Source organism: Telmatherina bonti, assembly GCF_933228915.1.
Source record: "Telmatherina bonti genome assembly, chromosome: 6".
NCBI lineage: Eukaryota > Metazoa > Chordata > Actinopteri > Atheriniformes > Telmatherinidae > Telmatherina > Telmatherina bonti.
This window is the reverse complement of record NC_136624.1, coordinates 18,255,677-18,273,645: the sequence shown is the minus strand read 5'-3', so window position 1 is coordinate 18,273,645 and position 17,969 is coordinate 18,255,677. Positions and strand designations below refer to the sequence as shown.

Genomic DNA, 17,969 nt, shown 5'->3' with positions numbered 1-17,969 from the left:
ACGGTGAATTCTAGATTTTGAAAGGATGTTGTAATAAACGTGGCATTGCAGTGTGATAAGTGCAGTACAGAAGATCACTAGGAAGCTCCAACTCTGACATGTAGCTTACTAAAATTATTGGTTTTCACCCCACAGGGGATGTATCGGTGTATGAGACGAGTACTGTCCACCCTGGAGTTTATGCTAAAGTCTTCAAGCAAACCACACAAATAAAGCTGCTGTTCAAAAGCATCTCAGGGAGAGAAACACCATGAGCTAGACATACATATACACATACTGAGAGGACACTGTCTTTGTTTTAAATTAATCATGAAGAGGGCCAGATAGTTTCCATGAAGAGTTTTATAGTGAAATATTCACTTTTCCTCTCATTTACTGTCTTGGGGTTTACTTCTTTCTGATGTTTCTAAGGTGAATTTGGGGGCAAGCCCTCCATTTCTCTGACTGATGATTAAAAGAAGTGTCAATAAACATTTGCTGATGGGTTTACTAACTGGTGTAAAACCTATATTTAAACCTCTGTAAAACTCCACTAACTTTTATTTACAGAGCACTTGAACACCACGTCCGTTGTAACAGTGTTGAACATAGTAGAACTGCTCGGGTTCACTTTAGCCTTTATTTATACACAGTTGCTCACCAGACTGAACTTTACTTATGCCCAGATAAACTGAACAGCCATCGTCTGATTTTTTTCTGGAAAAGTATTGTATTTCTGAAAGAGATTTCAGGGGATCAAAGGACTTCTTCACAAAAGATGTTTGGTTCAAGGCAAGATTGTGGAAACGCCAACTCCCAGATTTGATGATGGACTGGTTAACATATAAAACTTTTATTTGGATGAGGGAAAGATGCACTATCAGGCGCAGCTGCAGGTGGAGACGGAGGAAAACCTGAGCGAGACCAGGAAGTGCGGGAATGAGATGCCACCGAGACGGGGAAGAACTATCTCACAACAGAGACGACCATTTACATTTTCTACTGTGTTCCAGTGGAATTTACCCCAACACAGTAACACATATTGTGATGACACGCGTAGGTTGTAATCTGTAATCAGCTGTACAAGGTGAAGCCTGGAACAACACACCTGATTCAAAAGAAAATGTTCTGACAACATGTCAACTTTTGCTGCAGCCTTGAAACGAGTTAATGTTGGTGTGCTGCAGCAGGCAAACACTACAACCTGCAGGATGGTAGATATTTAGGATACCGCTGCTTGAATTTCGTGAATGGTTGTTGATGTCTCTGTGCTGGACTGGTGGCCCATCCAGCATGTGGCCTGCGTCTCGCCTGCTTATTACTGGGATAAACTCCAGCTTCCTTGTGACCCTGAATTGGTCCAAGTAGTATAGAAAATTTATAAATGTTCCATAAAGTAAAAAAAGAGTCTTGAGTGTTTTTCATTCAAATTCCTTTTTGTTTTTTATTTCTATAAACAGAAAACAAAATTTGACTGCTTACTTCAAAAGATTTATTTTTTTACACATTTTCTAAAAGGAAATTAAAATAAATATACAAACGGGATAAAAATTAAACACATTCACAAGATGAACTGTGTCAATCAAAATTTTCAATTATAAAAGTGCATCTAAAGGGAAAAAATATTAAATAATCATTACCATAAAAGCCCTATAGTAAGACAAAAATATGTGGGCATATAACAGGATAACCTGATAGTCAGCGCTGAGGGCCCGACATGCCAACACAACATACATAGAAAAACCATGTTTACATTTTTCTCCACAAAACGAGCATTAATAAAAGATAAACTGTGTGTTTCTCATATCATGTTTATATTTAACAGCATTTTAAGTCTGATTTAGTGAAGTTGAAATGTAACAAAAGTTACAGTTTAACAAATCAACAAGAACAATATTAGCTTTATGACAGTGATTGATTTCAGACTGTTTATTCTTGAACTATGGATGCTATGAACAAGAGCAGTCACACTGTGGTTGTGACTGCTTCACATTTCTGCAATCTGCTCTTTGCTGTTGCTTTCATTGTAATGCAAACTGAGTATTGTATTAATAGAAATGATGAAGTGAAGACAATCTCTGATTGATGACTTAAAATTAGAGCAGAAGTCAGATTGAAAGAATGGACAATTCTGTCATTTCTTTGTGGACACACACAGTTTTAGTCCTTAGACGACACAGTTTATGCATCTCATCCCAGCTCTAATCAGTGAAGTTAAATGTCCTCTCTCTACCAAACAATATATCGGATCACCTGATACAGCTGTTTCAACTTTAAGGCCTTTAGATAACTAGGTTTTCTTTCTTTTCTTTTTTTTTAAATTAATGAAGGTCTGCATACTTTTGCTTCGGGTCTTTGAATAAAAAGAAGGAACTCTTAAAAGTCATGATTTGTGGTACAGGAAAATAAAAAGTAGGCTTTAAGCACAAACACACACAGAGACAAACAAATACCAGTCCAAAGGCATAAATGCATAATATGCTCCTCCTCAAAACTTAATTTCTTGTGTTTAAACATAAAAGATTTTCTTAATCATTTTAATTTAATTCATTTAACTGTGATATTAGTTGTGGCACAGAACTCACAGGGTTGTGTTTACATATGAGGAAAAGTTAAAAAAACCAACAAATTGTGACTGAGAGTGTAGTAACGTTGGAGGATTTAATGATTTAAAATGAACATTTTTGTGATGAGATGGCTTTAACAGGTCAGATGGATCCACCAGCTTGGCTTACTTCACTTCAGTGTTCCAACATCTGCTACGACTTCAGGACCTGGTTGGATAGCCAGTCCAAACCCTCAACCAGTCCGGCACCACTGACAGCACAGGAGGTCTGAACAAACCACTGCACACACACAAAGGCACAATCGTCAGCAACAAGAACACAACTATCACGTGATCTTTAAACTCAAGAGGCCTTGAGAAAAAAAACTGTGGTCTTCTGCAATGCTTTGCATTTTTTTATGAGTTTCGTTTTCTCTGTGAGATAAACTCTTCCATGCTTCAAACATGTGAATCACTGTTTACAGAAGTGCTGAAGAGGAAGTGCACCTTTGTTACATTAATGACACCAGTTTCAATAAAACATCCTTATGTGTCCAAGCTCAGCTTACTTCTAATGTAAGATAACTAAAAGCACACAATCATTAAAAAAAATAAATAAATCCCTCAGGCAAGTTTTAACATCCATGGAAAGGGGAAGCTCAAGTACTGAGCTGTGAAAACTACATGATATAGTTTCCAAAGATCCTTCGGTGGGCCGTCTCATCACAGACGGTCTGCTGTCGCTGCCACATGTGACTCAAACGGACCCTTTCCCTAAAGTCTGACCATCAGGTTACCTACCGGCTGTTGGACTCCTGACAGGCCCAGAGCCTCGGTGACTTCACCAACAGACATAGCTCTCGGCAAATCTTGCTTGTTAGCAAAAACCAGTAGGGCCACGCCCCTCAGCTGGTCTTCCTCCAGCTGCAACACAAAAATATACAATTTTATTTTAAAGATGACATTTATTATATGATATTTATTAATATCTGGTTTAATCTGCTTAAATGCTAATTGTGTCTCTGTAGCTAAACTCTACTGACAACAATACCAATAAGATGTTAGAAAAACAACTTATTCATGGTGTTATTCTTTTTATTTCCATCTTACTTAGTTGAAAAGCAAAAAACTAAAGAATTTCATTCAATTCTAAAGAGGAAATTTCTTCACCATTGTGTGGAGCTCATCAGCAGCTTCTTTTATCCTCTCACGGTCGTTACTGTCGACCACAAATATCAAACCCTGCAGACAAACACAGACAAACATGAATGCAAATGTCTTCAATCCTGCTGCTCAGAATACTTGTAAATTTACAGTAGTTTTACCTGTGTGTTGGTGTAATAATGCTTCCACAGTTGTCTGATGATTGTCTGACCACCAACGTCCCAAACTGTAAAACTGATGTTCTTAAATTCCACTGTCTCCACATTAAAACCTGTACACACACACACACACACACACACACACACACACACACACACACACACACACGTTTAAGATAAGCTCAGCTCAGCTAAGATAAGATAAGATAAGATAAGATAAGATAAGATAAGATCAGATCAGATCGGATAAGATCGGATAAGATCGGATAAGATCGGATAAGATCGGATAAGATCGGATAAGATAAGATAAGATAAGATAAGATAAGATAAGATAAGATAATTATGTTTTTGGTGACTAACCAATAGTCGGGATGGTAGTTACAACCTCGGCCAGCTTCAGTTTGTAGAGGAGGGTTGTTTTGCCTGCAGCATCCAGACCAACTGCAACAAAACAAAGACACACACATACACTGACACACCGGTACAGCTGCAACAGATACTTTCAGTACTGATAAATCAATTAATCACCACACAAAACAACAGAAAATACTGACCTAAGTAAACCTGAAAATATAACATACAGATAAGTCACAAATTTTAATGTAACTAAAAGTGTGCATAATGAGCCATACTTTACTTTTACAAAAACATATAAGGGAAATTATTCACAAGTCAATTAAGTTTTACCAAAGAGTCAAATATTATGTATTGTATTTATGTCATTACTGCTACATAAATACATACTGTTACTGCCATTTACCTGTCTTTACAATGTTATGTAACCTCTAATAACCTGATAACATATACGGGATGTAAATTCTTTGTTTAAAGAGATTTAAAGTTTAGTAATGTTCATGTTGATTGTAAGATGTAAAAAGTAAAAGAGGAGTGTACAGTAAGTTATTACAGTATTTAAATATATGTAGGCAGAACAGAATTACCTGGTATTTGTATTTTAGTACTGATTTTGAGTGATCAATGTAAATCCACTTCCAACCTTCCCACACTCAAAATGATCAAAAAACAAGCAGACTGAATTTATGTTACTTGTTAATTTTAACATTAAGTATATCAATTTTATTTTTATGAATTTACCTACACATTATAACTGGTGTGACATATGATCTGTATCTACACCACCATGAATACATTTTGATCAGTCTGTTGGTGATTATTTCCCAAATTATATGAAAATCTTCAATTTATCTTTTCTTTTAAAACTATAAGAACAGAAAATAAAATGCACATATCTAAAAAGATTGAACAATGAATAGATGGGATTTTGGCGAAAATTAATATTTTTAATCTTATATTAAGCATAAAAAACCCATTTTTCAAGTTTTTAAAAAAAAACTAATTTATCTATTTGCTTTCTAGAAAGTGTGTGTTCCCCTGAAAGGAGTAATTTACACAGTGTAAAAAGTCATTTTGTTGTTACTTTTTAAGTTCATGTTTAGAAATCTATTCAATATTTCTAACATAAAAAATGAAATGAACAAAAATATTGATGAAAAAAGTTTGCACATGAGCTGTAGGCTCTTACACATCAACAAAATAACGAAAAAAAATCTTAAATTATTATTATTATTTTATTTTTTATTATTTTTTTAAAGTTTCTAAAAGTAACCAGTAATACACGACAAAAATCTCCCTCCAGTTTTGTTTTGTGACCGTAAATAACAACCATCACAATAACTGAGTATATCCAGGAATAAAAGCCGACAGATGAAAACTCACCCATTAAGATCCGTACAGGTGTCTTGGAGGTGAACCTGGAGAAGATCTGCGAGATGATGACTCCCATGTTTCACCTGCAAAGTTTCTCAGCTTGAGTCTCTTTGCTCTCCTCGTCTTTTTGTGTCTTTTATTTCTGGCCGTGCCGTTTTTATAGCTGCTGTTTTGTTGTTGTTGCTGTGTGTGTGTGTGTTCTCCATGTTGTCATCCCGGCTGCAGTCAGATCGGTACACGGTGGAAAGCAGCACGGCATCGCTGCCAAAACTCCCGGAAACTCTGAAAACACCGGAATACATCACTTCCGCTCAAGCACCTTTCTAAATAAAAGCCTGTGTGGTATTTTTCTGAACGAAAATGGATTAAAAATAAAAGTGGTTTAATTCTAGAGGTGGTCAACTCAACGGCAATACTGCTGCAAATGACGGGAGTTTCCCTGCTGCAACACACCTGACAAACATCTAACTTAATAAGTAGAGTTATCCAGAGCTTGACACCAAACTCTGCACAATTCTGCTAATTAACCATTGATTTGAGTCAAGTGTGCAGCAGAGAAACTCCCAACACCTGCAGGACTGCAGCCCTCTGAGACAAGAGTTGTCCACCCCTGTTTTATAAAGTCTATGTTTGTTGGTTAAATAAAAGAGGAGGGCTTATGAGAACCGGTGTCCAAAGTCAGACCTTGAGGGCTGCTGTCCTGCAGTTTTTCAATGTATTTCTGCTTCAACACACCTGATTCAGATTAAATGGATCAAACAGCCTGAAAAAGTTTGCACAATGACTTATTTATCTGAGTCAGGTCTTGTGGAGCAGGGATACATCAAAAACCTGCAGGATTGTGGCCCTTGAGGACCACAGCTGGACACCAGTGATTGAGAATTATTTAATGTAGGAAGAAAAAGAAATGTGTTCAAGAGTAAATATTTCACATTAAGTGTATTACATTCGGTAACATTCAAAAGGCCTGATATCAATAGAGTAGCCTATCTTACGTATACGTTTCTCCTTTTCATTTTTTAGTTGCTGATAATACAAATGTTATCATAGATTCATCCTCCACCTCTTCTGTCAGGTAACCATCATCATAATTTCTTTTTATATAGAGAACATTATAACATGTAAGACTGTAGAAAAGTAAAATGTATGATAAGCCACTGGTTATCAACCAACAGTGTGATGTGGAAGTTAATCTACTCTTCAAACATACAGACATGTTTTAGGCTTTATCAGTTTTTCTGTGTAAAACATTAAGGGGCAACAAGCATATGGACCACTTGTTTAATTTTGCCTCCAGTATAAAGTAAAAAAACATACATTTTTCCATCAGTTTCTCCCTTTACTTTATTTGGCTCTTCTCTCCCTTGCAAACAAAGAGGGTATGTCAAACTCACTGAATAGCAACTGAGCTCTAATTTAACTGCACAGTAATGCCGTCCATCCATCCATCCATCCATCCATTCTCTGTTGCATATCCGGGGTCGGGTCTCAGGGGCAGCAGCCTAAGCAGGGAAGCCCAGACTTCCCTCTCCCCAGCCACATTTGCCAACTCTGCGGGGGGGATCCCGAGGTGTTCCCAGGCCAGCCGAGAGATGTAATCCCTCCGGCGTGTCCTGGGTCTTCCCCGGGGTCTCCTCCCAGAGGGACGTGCCCAGAACACCTCACCAGGGAGGCGTCCAGGAGGCATCCTGACCAGATGCCCGAGCCACCTCAACTGGTTCCTCTCGATGCGAAGGAGCAGCGGCTCTACTCTGAGCCCCTCCTGGATGACCGAGCCTTATCTCTAAGGGAGAACTGTTTCCTCCACCCTGCGGAGGAATTTCATTTCAGCCGCCTGTATACGAGATCTTGTTTTTTTTGGTCACGACCCACAGCTCATGACCATGGGTGCACATTTATGTAATAATATTAATCTTTTACTATTTAGTTAAAACTAGTTCTAAATCCATCTTTTAACAGGAAATATACATTCAACTGGACATCTTGAGAGGACAGATATGTTAGTGAAAGTAAATTGTAAAATATGTTCCCATGAGCCACCAGCAGCAGTTAAGGGTCACAGAAATGTTCCTGCAGAAACTGTGATGATTTGTTGTCCAGAGATTGCATAAGAGGAAGTACTGGGAAACTGGAATCAAAGTTCACTAGAGGTGGAGACACGAAGCAGACTTCAATGTTTGTTTCCTACCAGCTGTTACTATCACTATCATCTAAAACAAAGCTCATATATGGAAATAAAATGAGATTTCTAATAGTATATTTACACATTGTGTTTCTTCTCTGAATGTTCTGTGAGATATGAAAATAGAAGCACTTACAGTAGGGATGAATGCTGTTTTAAGGGGTGTACTTTCAGTCTTTATCTATATATTTTTTTTCATACATTTTATTCATGCCACAAATTCCCCCCTAAATGCTGAGCTGGCATTTACACATTTGTGAATGTGGTGCAGGAAATCACAGAAATCCCATGATCCTCTTTGCCTCAGACATCAATCTGGCTGAACTGGTTTCCTCCACGAAGGTAATTACAACACTAACAGTGCTGACTGTAAAATTCACAAGTTACGTAAGCTGAACTGGTTTAAGGACAAATCTTGACTGATCAAAGCAATCAAGATGATGACACAAAGTACAAGCTATTAAATGAGAAAAGTCAAAGATGGATGTATTTTTTCCCCCTTTTCTGTAAATACAGCAGCTTACTTCTGAGCTACCAAACAGCAACTGTGAAGGAAAATTCACAAAATAGACAAAAATTTAAGAAGTACTACAAAAATCAGTAAAACAGAAATAATGAGGTAATCCTAAACAGACACAAAAAAACAAATGGACACCAGTTATCAATATGACACATGAAGGCAAACAAATCCAAAGCCATCTTTACACATTTGACATCACGTAGAATGCGATTCCTATTTTTGTCTTCTGCCCCTTAATGCACACCAGAAAACAAAGGATTACATGATAAAAAATTTAACATATCACATGGTAATGAATGGTAAATGTCTCTACAAATGTTTGATATATGTTATCAGTATAAATAAGGAACTCATATATTTTTTTAAAACCAAAAGTACTTATCTTAACATTTTTTCATGGGTTGGGTCTTTATTGGATAATACAACGTCATCAACAGCAAAAAAGAAAAGAGAAACGAGCACCACTACTAGATGTAAAACAGTATAAAAGAGAGCTGTAAAAACCCAAAGTTGACTTATAAAAATGTTAAAATACTAGAAAGATACAAAAATAAAACTGAGTTAAACACAAAACAAACACCTATAGAACAAAGTAGCAAGAAATATGCACAAAGCAATGTGAAAACACAAAAAGATGCTCGAAACTCTAAACCAGTAAAAATGTAAAGCATAACACAGGATCTGAAAGTGCAAAATAATAAATTAGGAAAAAGAAGAGAGAATAACTCAGAACATTTACTCAGAGGATAAAAAAAAAGCAATATCAATCAGATGCAGAAACAATGCAAGCAAATAAAAATAACAGCAAAAGCACACAAAGGACAACAAACAAAACAAAAAAGTACTCATTAGTTTAATTTGTTGTTGATTCCTGTCTGCTTAAGGGATTCCTCAAGATGAATGTCTTCACTGTGGAATCTGGCTTCACGTTCAACAGTAGTTCATTATGAGTTTATCAAATCTATTCAAATATCTCTGCATAACACGGTGGCTGCACTTTATTTGCTGCTTTTTTTTCTGAGGGAATTCGCAGAGCATCTCAACATCCACCTCCATTAGTGTTTTCACACAGCTGCAGAGTCACTCTTTAAAAGTTACATGAAAATCTCATCCTTATCTTCCACACAGCACCACTAAACATGCTAACATACTGTATAAACACTTATGCTCTGACCCATTGTACATTTTACAAAGCAAACTTCTCAGGAAGGAGGAGGAGGTTCTGACCGCAGAGAAGTTTGAGCCCAGAGAAATGAAACTTGAAGTGGCTGCTGACGTCTGAACCCAGAACTGAGAGTAAACAAGTTGAACTGCAGCTGCTCAGACAGACAGAAGTGAGAGAGGTGCTCGCAGACAGAGAGGACAGAACATACCCCAACCTACTGAGGATGAAAATGAAGAACAAGCTGCTTTTCTTCACCATGATGGTGATGATGTCAGCGTTGGCTGGAGCACGTTCTGTACCAGTCCATCAGGAAGCTTATCCAACGACTGCATGGACAACACGTAAGAATTTCATGCGTTTCCTGGATTAAGATGTGGTATCTAAGCATCAGGGTTTTTTATATTATAGATACCTTAGATTATGCCTAATTTACATTTTTCCTCTGGGGTTGAATTACAAACTTTTACTTTGCAGTAAATATCAGATACAGTACTGAAGATCCAGTTTTTGACACAGGATTTCTCAGTCTGCCAGAGATGGCATGTCCTGTCTCTATGGCTTATATAAAGTCCTACTCAAGAGTGTTTTATTTTATAGACAACCAAAACTTTGCTACTAGATTTTTGTTACTACATTAAATATGAGGAAGTGTCATGTTTTTCTTTACTTCAGCCAATCTGAGTCCCTTGTCTCTATAGTGTAGATCATGTCCAACCTTTAAAGTATTTTTACTTATACCTCAGATCCTGCCTAGTTTCTGCTTTACTGCAGAATCTAAATGCTACAATCCCCATTAGTCCATTTCACTGTGACTGTGTTTACATGACAGGCTAAATAAACAAACATGTTACATAAGCTCTTCTGATAACCTGAGTTAAATTGTTGATCCAGTATGTTGGAAGGTTTTCTTCTTTTTCAATTCATTAATATTCATACACATTTCCACAGGTTATAATTTTCATTGTGAAAATTTGGACTCCTTTATAAAACCAAAACAATATTACTGTCAGAATTTATGTCCCTCTGGAACTTTAGTAAATAAAGATGAAACTCCCTCATATTTGCTAGAGTAATAAAACTTTACGTGATGCATTTATGATGTAACACATGCTGTTACTTGGACTCAAGTAGAAAGGAGATACTGTTTCTATCAAAGCAAAAACACAGAAACAATTCAAAGTTACAAAAGATCATCTGAAATTATGCAAATGTCATCAGAATTTATATCATGGTCAGTGAGAATTCTAATAGTTTGGTAAGTTAAATCACTGTTATATCACTCTGTACGGGTGTCACCATTGAAACACATTAATCAACTGGTCAGATCAGCAGACTTTTGTCGGGTGAATGACAGAAACGTTGTAACATTCCATTTCACTTCCACTTTAGCATTAAAACCTCATAAAGGCCAACATACTTTCAAACTTCCAAGTGTTAGAAACACTGTCACAAAGAACTAACTCAAATTAAACTGATAAATGCTGTAAAGCAGTCTTTTTCCTACCTGACGTAATATCTGGGTCCAATTTCCCACTCCTATGATACTATCAAAGGTCAATCCATCCAAATAGTCCCCTAAATGAAAGATTTGCATGAGCACTGGTCCCCGATCCTCAAGAAAAGAGCAGATTTTCCACAATATAAGGATAAAGCCAAGAAGTAAGGCCAAGAGGAGGAATTGTGATTAAGGTTTAGAGTAGTATGCAGTATTTCATTTCTCTTTGGGGATTAATAAAGTAATTTAATTTTGTTTAATCATTTCAGACCAGATCTTCATGGTTGAACTATCGGTTTAGGTTAATTTTGACAGCTAAATTATATATTTAATGGTTTTTGTTTGCATGTTTTTCCTTTTCCAGGTGGCCCGGGAGTAAATTTAAAAGGGAAAATGTTTACTTTGTCTGGTTATAGAGGAGGAATTTGCTTCTTTTCACCTTATCGGCTTCCCCCGTGGTACTCCACATCATACCCATCCACAAAGTTTACTACTGCCTACTACAGGCCTTCAACAAAACCAACCACTCCCTACTACACACAAACAACACAACAAACCACTCCCTACTACACACAAACAACACAACAAACCACTCCCTACTACACACAAACAACACAACAAACCACTCCCTACTACACACAAACAACACAACAAACCACTCCCTACTACACACAAACAACACAACAAACCACTCCCTACTACACACAAACAACACAACAAACCACTCCCTACTACACGCCTACAACAAAAGCAACCAGCACACCTCGACCCCGCACCACCAGCACTTACCCCCCATGGACCACAGCTCCTACCACTAGAGGTGAGTATATCACACCAACTGTTGTTCTTTCTAAACAGATTTCCCATTAAATAAGTGATTAGCTGTCACTGTTAAAGAGTTAAAAGAAAAAAAAGTTTTAAAAAAAATAATAAAATACAGATTGGTGTCTTCATCTTCTCTAATAGTTTTAAAATCTTTTTTTTTTTTTTTTTTTTTTAAGTCAGCGTGACATGAAAGCTGCAGTAATAACATTTGGCCACAAGGGGGCTGAGAGATTCAGTTACACTGGATTCTTATCTTTTTCCCTTTTCTTTCTTTTTTTGGGGTCATTTTGTCATATAATTTTATACGTGTAATTTTTGTGACTTGATTTTTAGAACATCGTTATCATGCTTAGTGTATGTTGTTGATTTGTCTCCCTTGTGTTTCATTTCTTTCCTGTCTAATTTACTTGATGGTTGTTCTTTGTCTCTGTGGTCACTTTGTGTCTTTCTATTCTGATTATTTTTACATGTCTTTGTCATCTCTTTTCATTTTATCTTACTGATATAAAGGAATATTATATATTCCCTAACCTTTTGAGCCATGCATATTTTTCAGGCCTCTACTCAAAAACTGTATTCCTATCAAACTAGTAAATTTCTGCAAGCAGGTCTTTCTGAATACTTTGTGATTCATAGTTAAGGTAACACTTTAGAGATTTGTGAAAATGTGTAAACAGCAGTACATGTGCTACTGTTGAACAATAATTGTAGATGATACAAAGCATAAATGAAAAAATTTTCAAGCTTGCCCAAAAATACTCAAAAGTTTGAATATGACTATAAATAGCCCTTTGAAATTATACTTTTTTTTTTTAATCAAATCATAGTACAATATGTTGTATTTTTATTTTATATTTGCAAAAATAAACTCTTGAAAAAAATTACAAAGATAGAGTGGTTATAGTCCAGCTCAAACAAGGTTTAAAAAAGGTTAAATAAATATTTAAAAAAAAAAAAAAAAAAAAGAAGAAGCCAGACAAAGGTCAGAAAATAACATTTTAATAATTGAACTGGAAAAGCAAAGTAATGCTGCAGGTGCAGAAAAGCCAGCATTGTCCAGAGAGAAAAACTGAAAAAAGATCAGGAACCTGGATGATTGACAAAGGAAAGGGAGGCAGGTAACACAGAGAGGACTGATGACAGGTGCTGCAGTCATTGGAAACTGAGATGTTGCGTTCTTTGAAAGGACTTGAAAGTATGTGAGCAGGAGCCCCAGTAAGGGCTTTTTGAATTCACTGAATTTCAAGGAAAGGGGTCTTCAGCAGTTGCAACCTTAAAAAAAAAAACATTTAACTATGTGAATGGCATTAACTATTATTTTTGGATCAATATGAATACAGGGGAGAGAGACTTGAGCAGCCTGTGACATGTTTTACTTTTACACATTTTTTCCCTTTTAAGTGTGAGCCTTGATAATTCAATTCAATTTAATTCAGCTTTATTTGTATAGCGCCACTTCAAAACATTGTTGTCACAGGGCACTTTACATACACATCATTTCAAGCCAGTTCATACATATACTATAATAGAAACCAACTGACTGGAACAGGCCTTTTGACGAACAGGAAGAAAACCTCCGGCAGAACCCGGCTCAGGGAGGGCAGCCATCTGCCTCGACTCTTTGGGGTGGAGAGGACAGGAAAGACAGATCAACATGTACAACTGCACTTATTCAGGAAGACCTGCAGAAAAAAGGAGAAATAAGTTAGAGATGGCAATATTGGCATATATTTATACATTAAATAGATGCTCATATCCTGACTATAAAGTAGTGTATTTCTGCGTATCATCACAATGAAACTACATGAGATGAGGTGTCTGAAGGTCTTTCTGCAGAACATCTTTAATAGTTTTGCTGCAGACTATCATCACAGTTCAGCAGAAAATAAATGGATAGTCATTACAGCATTTTCTTTTTTTCTGAAGTCCTTCCAGATACCTCCAACCACCTTTCCTTACCCTTACAATGTTTTCAATGAAGTCAAGGAAAAGAGCTTAGGAAAGATGATAGAAGTTGATTGTGTCACTGTGTGAAAACATCCAGAAAGTAAAACTAGCAGGAATGCACAAAGGAACAGGATCTGAAAAGTCCTGCGGAGAGACAGCTAGAGTATTGCTTTTAGGCAGCACATTTCACGTTCTGGACAATTTAAAGTGCTTTACATAAAACATTAAAAGCATTGCAGCAAATAAGATAAGATCAAATACAAGGAGAAAAGTGTTAGTGAGGATTTATTTTAACCATTTAAAGTTCAAACTAAGAAAAAACCCAAAGAAAAAAAAATTCTTTGTATTTTTCTATTGGTTTTGGACAACAATAATCAGAATAAATGTTTTGGATTTTCTTTTTAGCAAAGGATTGGGATATAAGTTAATAATAGCAAACATTGAAATTGTCAAAATTATCTCAACCAAATGGTCGACCGGGAGCTTAAAGGGTAACTGGAACCTAGATTTAAAACAGGTGAGACTTTCAGCTGATCTGAAGTTTTCTGGGAGTTTGGACCACATGTGAGGAGCATAGAAACTGAATGCTGCCTCTCCATCTATAGTTCTGACAGAACAGAAAGCAGATTTGACCCAGCTGGACTAACTGCAGCTGTCTGATGGAGATATTAGGGAAACCTGTAAGGACAACGTTACAGTCTACTAAAGATAAATGCATGCACAAGGTTTTCTTACTCAGTGCTTTTAATGCACGATTTGTTCTTTTAATGACTTCATAACTGTCTCAATGTGACGCTGAAATTCAGGTCTGGCTCCATGACTACACCCAAATTTCTGTCTTTGTTGTTAGCTGTTTGAAGCTGAGTCCTGACTTTTGTGGGGGTTTTTGTGTGGCTGTTTCATGTCTTGTCTTTGTCATGGTGATGCTGTTTAGCCTGTTTGTTCCTCTGTGGAACTTTCTGTTTTTTTATTATTGCCACTTCACCATTCCATTACATTCAATGTGGTCATTTAATAAACCATCTTTGCTTGTGTGAACCTTGCAGGTCTGTCTGTGTGTTTTCGGTACATCACTGATTATCTAGAGAGAAGCGGTCCCTCCATCTTCACTCTAAGTCCATCAAGCACCCCTCTGAGGCTAGATGTCATGGACACCCTCTCGTATTCACTCACGTTCAATAATTACAACAGCATGTACCTGAAGCCCAACATCAGGCTCTGGTCAGACCTTGAACAGAGCATGTGGACCAGCATCTGCCTCACCTTGGACTCAGTGAAGGGTGTGGCCCAGATGTTCAGCAATACAAACATGAGCATGAGGAAAATGCTGCCTTCTCGAGTAAGAATGAATGATAATCAAACAGCGCAACTATGACCAGTCAGGGAAAAAAGCTAAGATGTTCTATTTTTCTCTATGCCAAGGTTAAGTAGAAAGACATAATGATTACTGTTTTTTTTTTAAAACTTCTCCTAAATGTAGTAGTGTCCCAATAAACAAAGGATGCAACATATTATTTATATAGAGCAACAACCACAAGACATGAAACATTATTTCCAAAACAGAGTTGGTGTCAAACTGAGCAGTTTTAGCCAAGTTTTCCAACAATAATGCTAAAACACTGAACAATCACCGTGATTGACACTCATTTTCCTTTGCCTTTAAGCCGATAAGCAGCTAAGATCTTCTGCTTCCACCCACATTCAGGTTAAACGACAATGTTTCATGTCAAAGTTTTGTTACATGATAGGTTTTTGATTTGCTTCTTTATGGAGAGGAGAAAAGGTTGTTGTATGTTTTAATCTGTAGCTTCTCATGCAAGACATGAACAGCCTAAATGAACATGAACAGCTCTGAATTGTGACATTCCTACAATTTGGACTTTTCTACTGATATTGTTTTTTGTTGTTGTTTTGAGGTTATTTTTGCATTGTGTATTTCTATGTTGTTTTTTTAAAAAAAAAAAAAAAAAAAAGAAGCCATAAAAAACCAAAAAGCAGTTTTTTCTAAATTAAAACATTGTAACAGAGGTTTGCCGTGGAGATGCCAGTTGAAAAACTAGACCTCAAAAATAGACCTCATATTATTGCATGTGTTAAAACAGCTTAATGAATTTAAAAAGAATGTTCTTGTCTTTATTGTCTGCAATTTCACATCGGCGTGTGCATGTGTGTCTGTGTGTGTGTTCAGTATGTGTGGTCAGGTGAGCCTGTGATTGATTTTACATATTTTGAAGGCCAAGTGACAGATGTGGAGCTGTGGGATTACCCTCTCCGCTATAAGGAAGTTCTCTACTATATGAGCAGAGGCAACTATGGGTACGACCATTTACTGTTTATTGTCTGTTTAGTCATGTTTTTGTCTCCTTTTCGGACATTTTTGTGTGTTTTAGAGCAATCACTGATCTCTACAGGAGGAGTAGTCATTATAGGTACCAGGCTCTGTTAGTTTGTGATACAGTGCATGGATCTCAGTAATCCAAATAATCCAGGTAAGCATTGACAGAATAAACAAAAGCATGACAAAAAAAATAAAAATACTTGTCCAAGCAGAGCACCTGGTGTTGAGCCCCAGGCAATAATCTCACTGAGTACCAAGGTCCTGCAGTATCAGATATGACCTAACCATAATATTAAAATGATCTGTCTATTTTATTTCAAGAAGACAGAAACTAAGATGATGTTTCCATTTTCAGGTCTTACCAAGGCTCAGTGCTCACCTGGTCCAACATCAGCTACTCTCGCAGGGGAAACGTGCTTTTGGAGGACACCTACGAGCAGCAGATTAAAGAGCCGGCCAACAGAGAGGCACAGGGACATCGTCTGAAGGGGAAGAAGATGAGAAGGGAGTTTGTCAAGGAAGGGAAAAGAAATGAGATGAAGAAGCAGCTGATTTAATAAAAATTTAACAGAATGAGGCAAAAATGTGACAGAGAAATGATCAAAAGACATGCTAATCAATACGTAAACAATGATATAAGATGATAATCAAGTCTCCTTCCCAGCATTTAAACAGCAAGCCAAATCCTTTTTAACTAAATGCAGTATATATCTCCAGGCATATTACTCTTTTTAGCTTTGAGCTTTATCAAAAGAATAAAGACATTTTTGCCAGAAAACTGTCATGACTTGTTACATTTTATCCTTTGAGTGTCACACTGTACTTTCAGGTATTTCTGCAAAATTGACTTTATTATACATTGAGAGGAAATAAACATTTTATTAATAATAACAGTGATACATTTATTTAAAAGTGCCTTTAAAGATGTACCAGGATACTACAATAAAAAAAAAAAAAGCAAAAATAAAATTCAATTAAAAAAAGAACAAAAAGTAAAACAAAAATGAAAATTCATTCATTCATTTTCCGAACCGCTTATTCCAATTCAGGGTCGCGGGGAAGCTGGAGCCTATCCCAGCCGGCTTTGGGCAACAAGCAGGGCAAAAATGAAAATAAAGAAGTTATATGGAGTGGGCTATTTTTAACAACTATGTTTCTTGAAGAAAGGAAGTGTGGTGATATTCATGATGTCAGTAAAGCCATCTAGATCTGGGAGCAGCACAGCTGAAGACCCAGTTTTGTGTGAGAGTATGATCATGTATGCAAGAGACTATACAAGTATCAGTGAAAGGGTATGCCATTGTGTGTGAGAGAGTAATTGTGTGAGAGAATGAAACTCCCTGTAAGAGAGTAAAGAAGTATTTGTGAGTGTAACGGCTGGTGAAGATTGGACTGAAGACCAAGACCAGTGCTACTTGATTGAGAATATATTTAATAGTGATGATCTTGTTGAAACTCCAGGAATGAAGGAATGCCAAGAAAAAAAAAACTGCCAAAAAGAGAAGACCGGATGCCAACGTGGTTTGGCATGTGAGTTGGAGAAGCATCCGAAACCGGAAAAATCCAGGTCCTGAAAATGGATGGATGGCTCGCTTGTAATGATGTCTGTAAAGTGGCCTGAGATGACTATTGTGAAGGGGTGCTCTACAAATTATTTGAATAGAGTTGAATTGAATCGTTCAATTAATAAATCCCAGGAAATAATTTTGAACTTCATAGGTTTCATAGGGATTATAAAAATGTTTTCCTCTACCTTGTGCAGAGATCTTCAGTGTGTATCATTTCTCCAGCTTGTGCTTGACTCATGCTTGATCTTAGTGGAGACCTCAGACCTTTAATAATTAAAGAAATCCAGTTTTGGTCAAATATATTTATTCTAGTTGCTGTATTCCAGAAAAGAATATTTTAATCAAATGATCATTT

General features: G+C 36.7%; 2 protein-coding genes across 2 annotated transcripts; one reads left to right on the top strand and one right to left on the bottom strand.

Annotated features, from left to right (window-relative positions):
• Positions 1–2,338: 2,338 nt before the first annotated feature.
• Positions 2,339–5,695, bottom strand: LOC306757347 (uncharacterized protein). Its single transcript, XM_079242372.1, has 6 exons — positions 5,584–5,695; positions 4,207–4,287; positions 3,850–3,959; positions 3,695–3,766; positions 3,326–3,448; positions 2,339–2,825 (listed from the first exon to the last, which is right to left on the bottom strand). Exons 1-6 carry the CDS (start codon positions 5,648–5,650, stop codon positions 2,739–2,741), a joined length of 540 nt encoding a protein of 179 aa, XP_079098498.1. The 5' UTR covers positions 5,651–5,695; the 3' UTR covers positions 2,339–2,738.
• A 3,925-nt stretch (positions 5,696–9,620) lies between these two features.
• LOC306757338 (uncharacterized protein) lies at positions 9,621–16,907 on the top strand. The gene is made up of 5 exons (XM_079242363.1): positions 9,621–9,782; positions 11,301–11,756; positions 14,755–15,047; positions 15,897–16,024; positions 16,402–16,907. The coding sequence occupies exons 1-5, from the start codon at positions 9,665–9,667 to the stop codon at positions 16,601–16,603; spliced, it is 1,197 nt and encodes a 398-aa protein (XP_079098489.1). The 5' UTR covers positions 9,621–9,664; the 3' UTR covers positions 16,604–16,907.
• Positions 16,908–17,969: the final 1,062 nt, after the last annotated feature.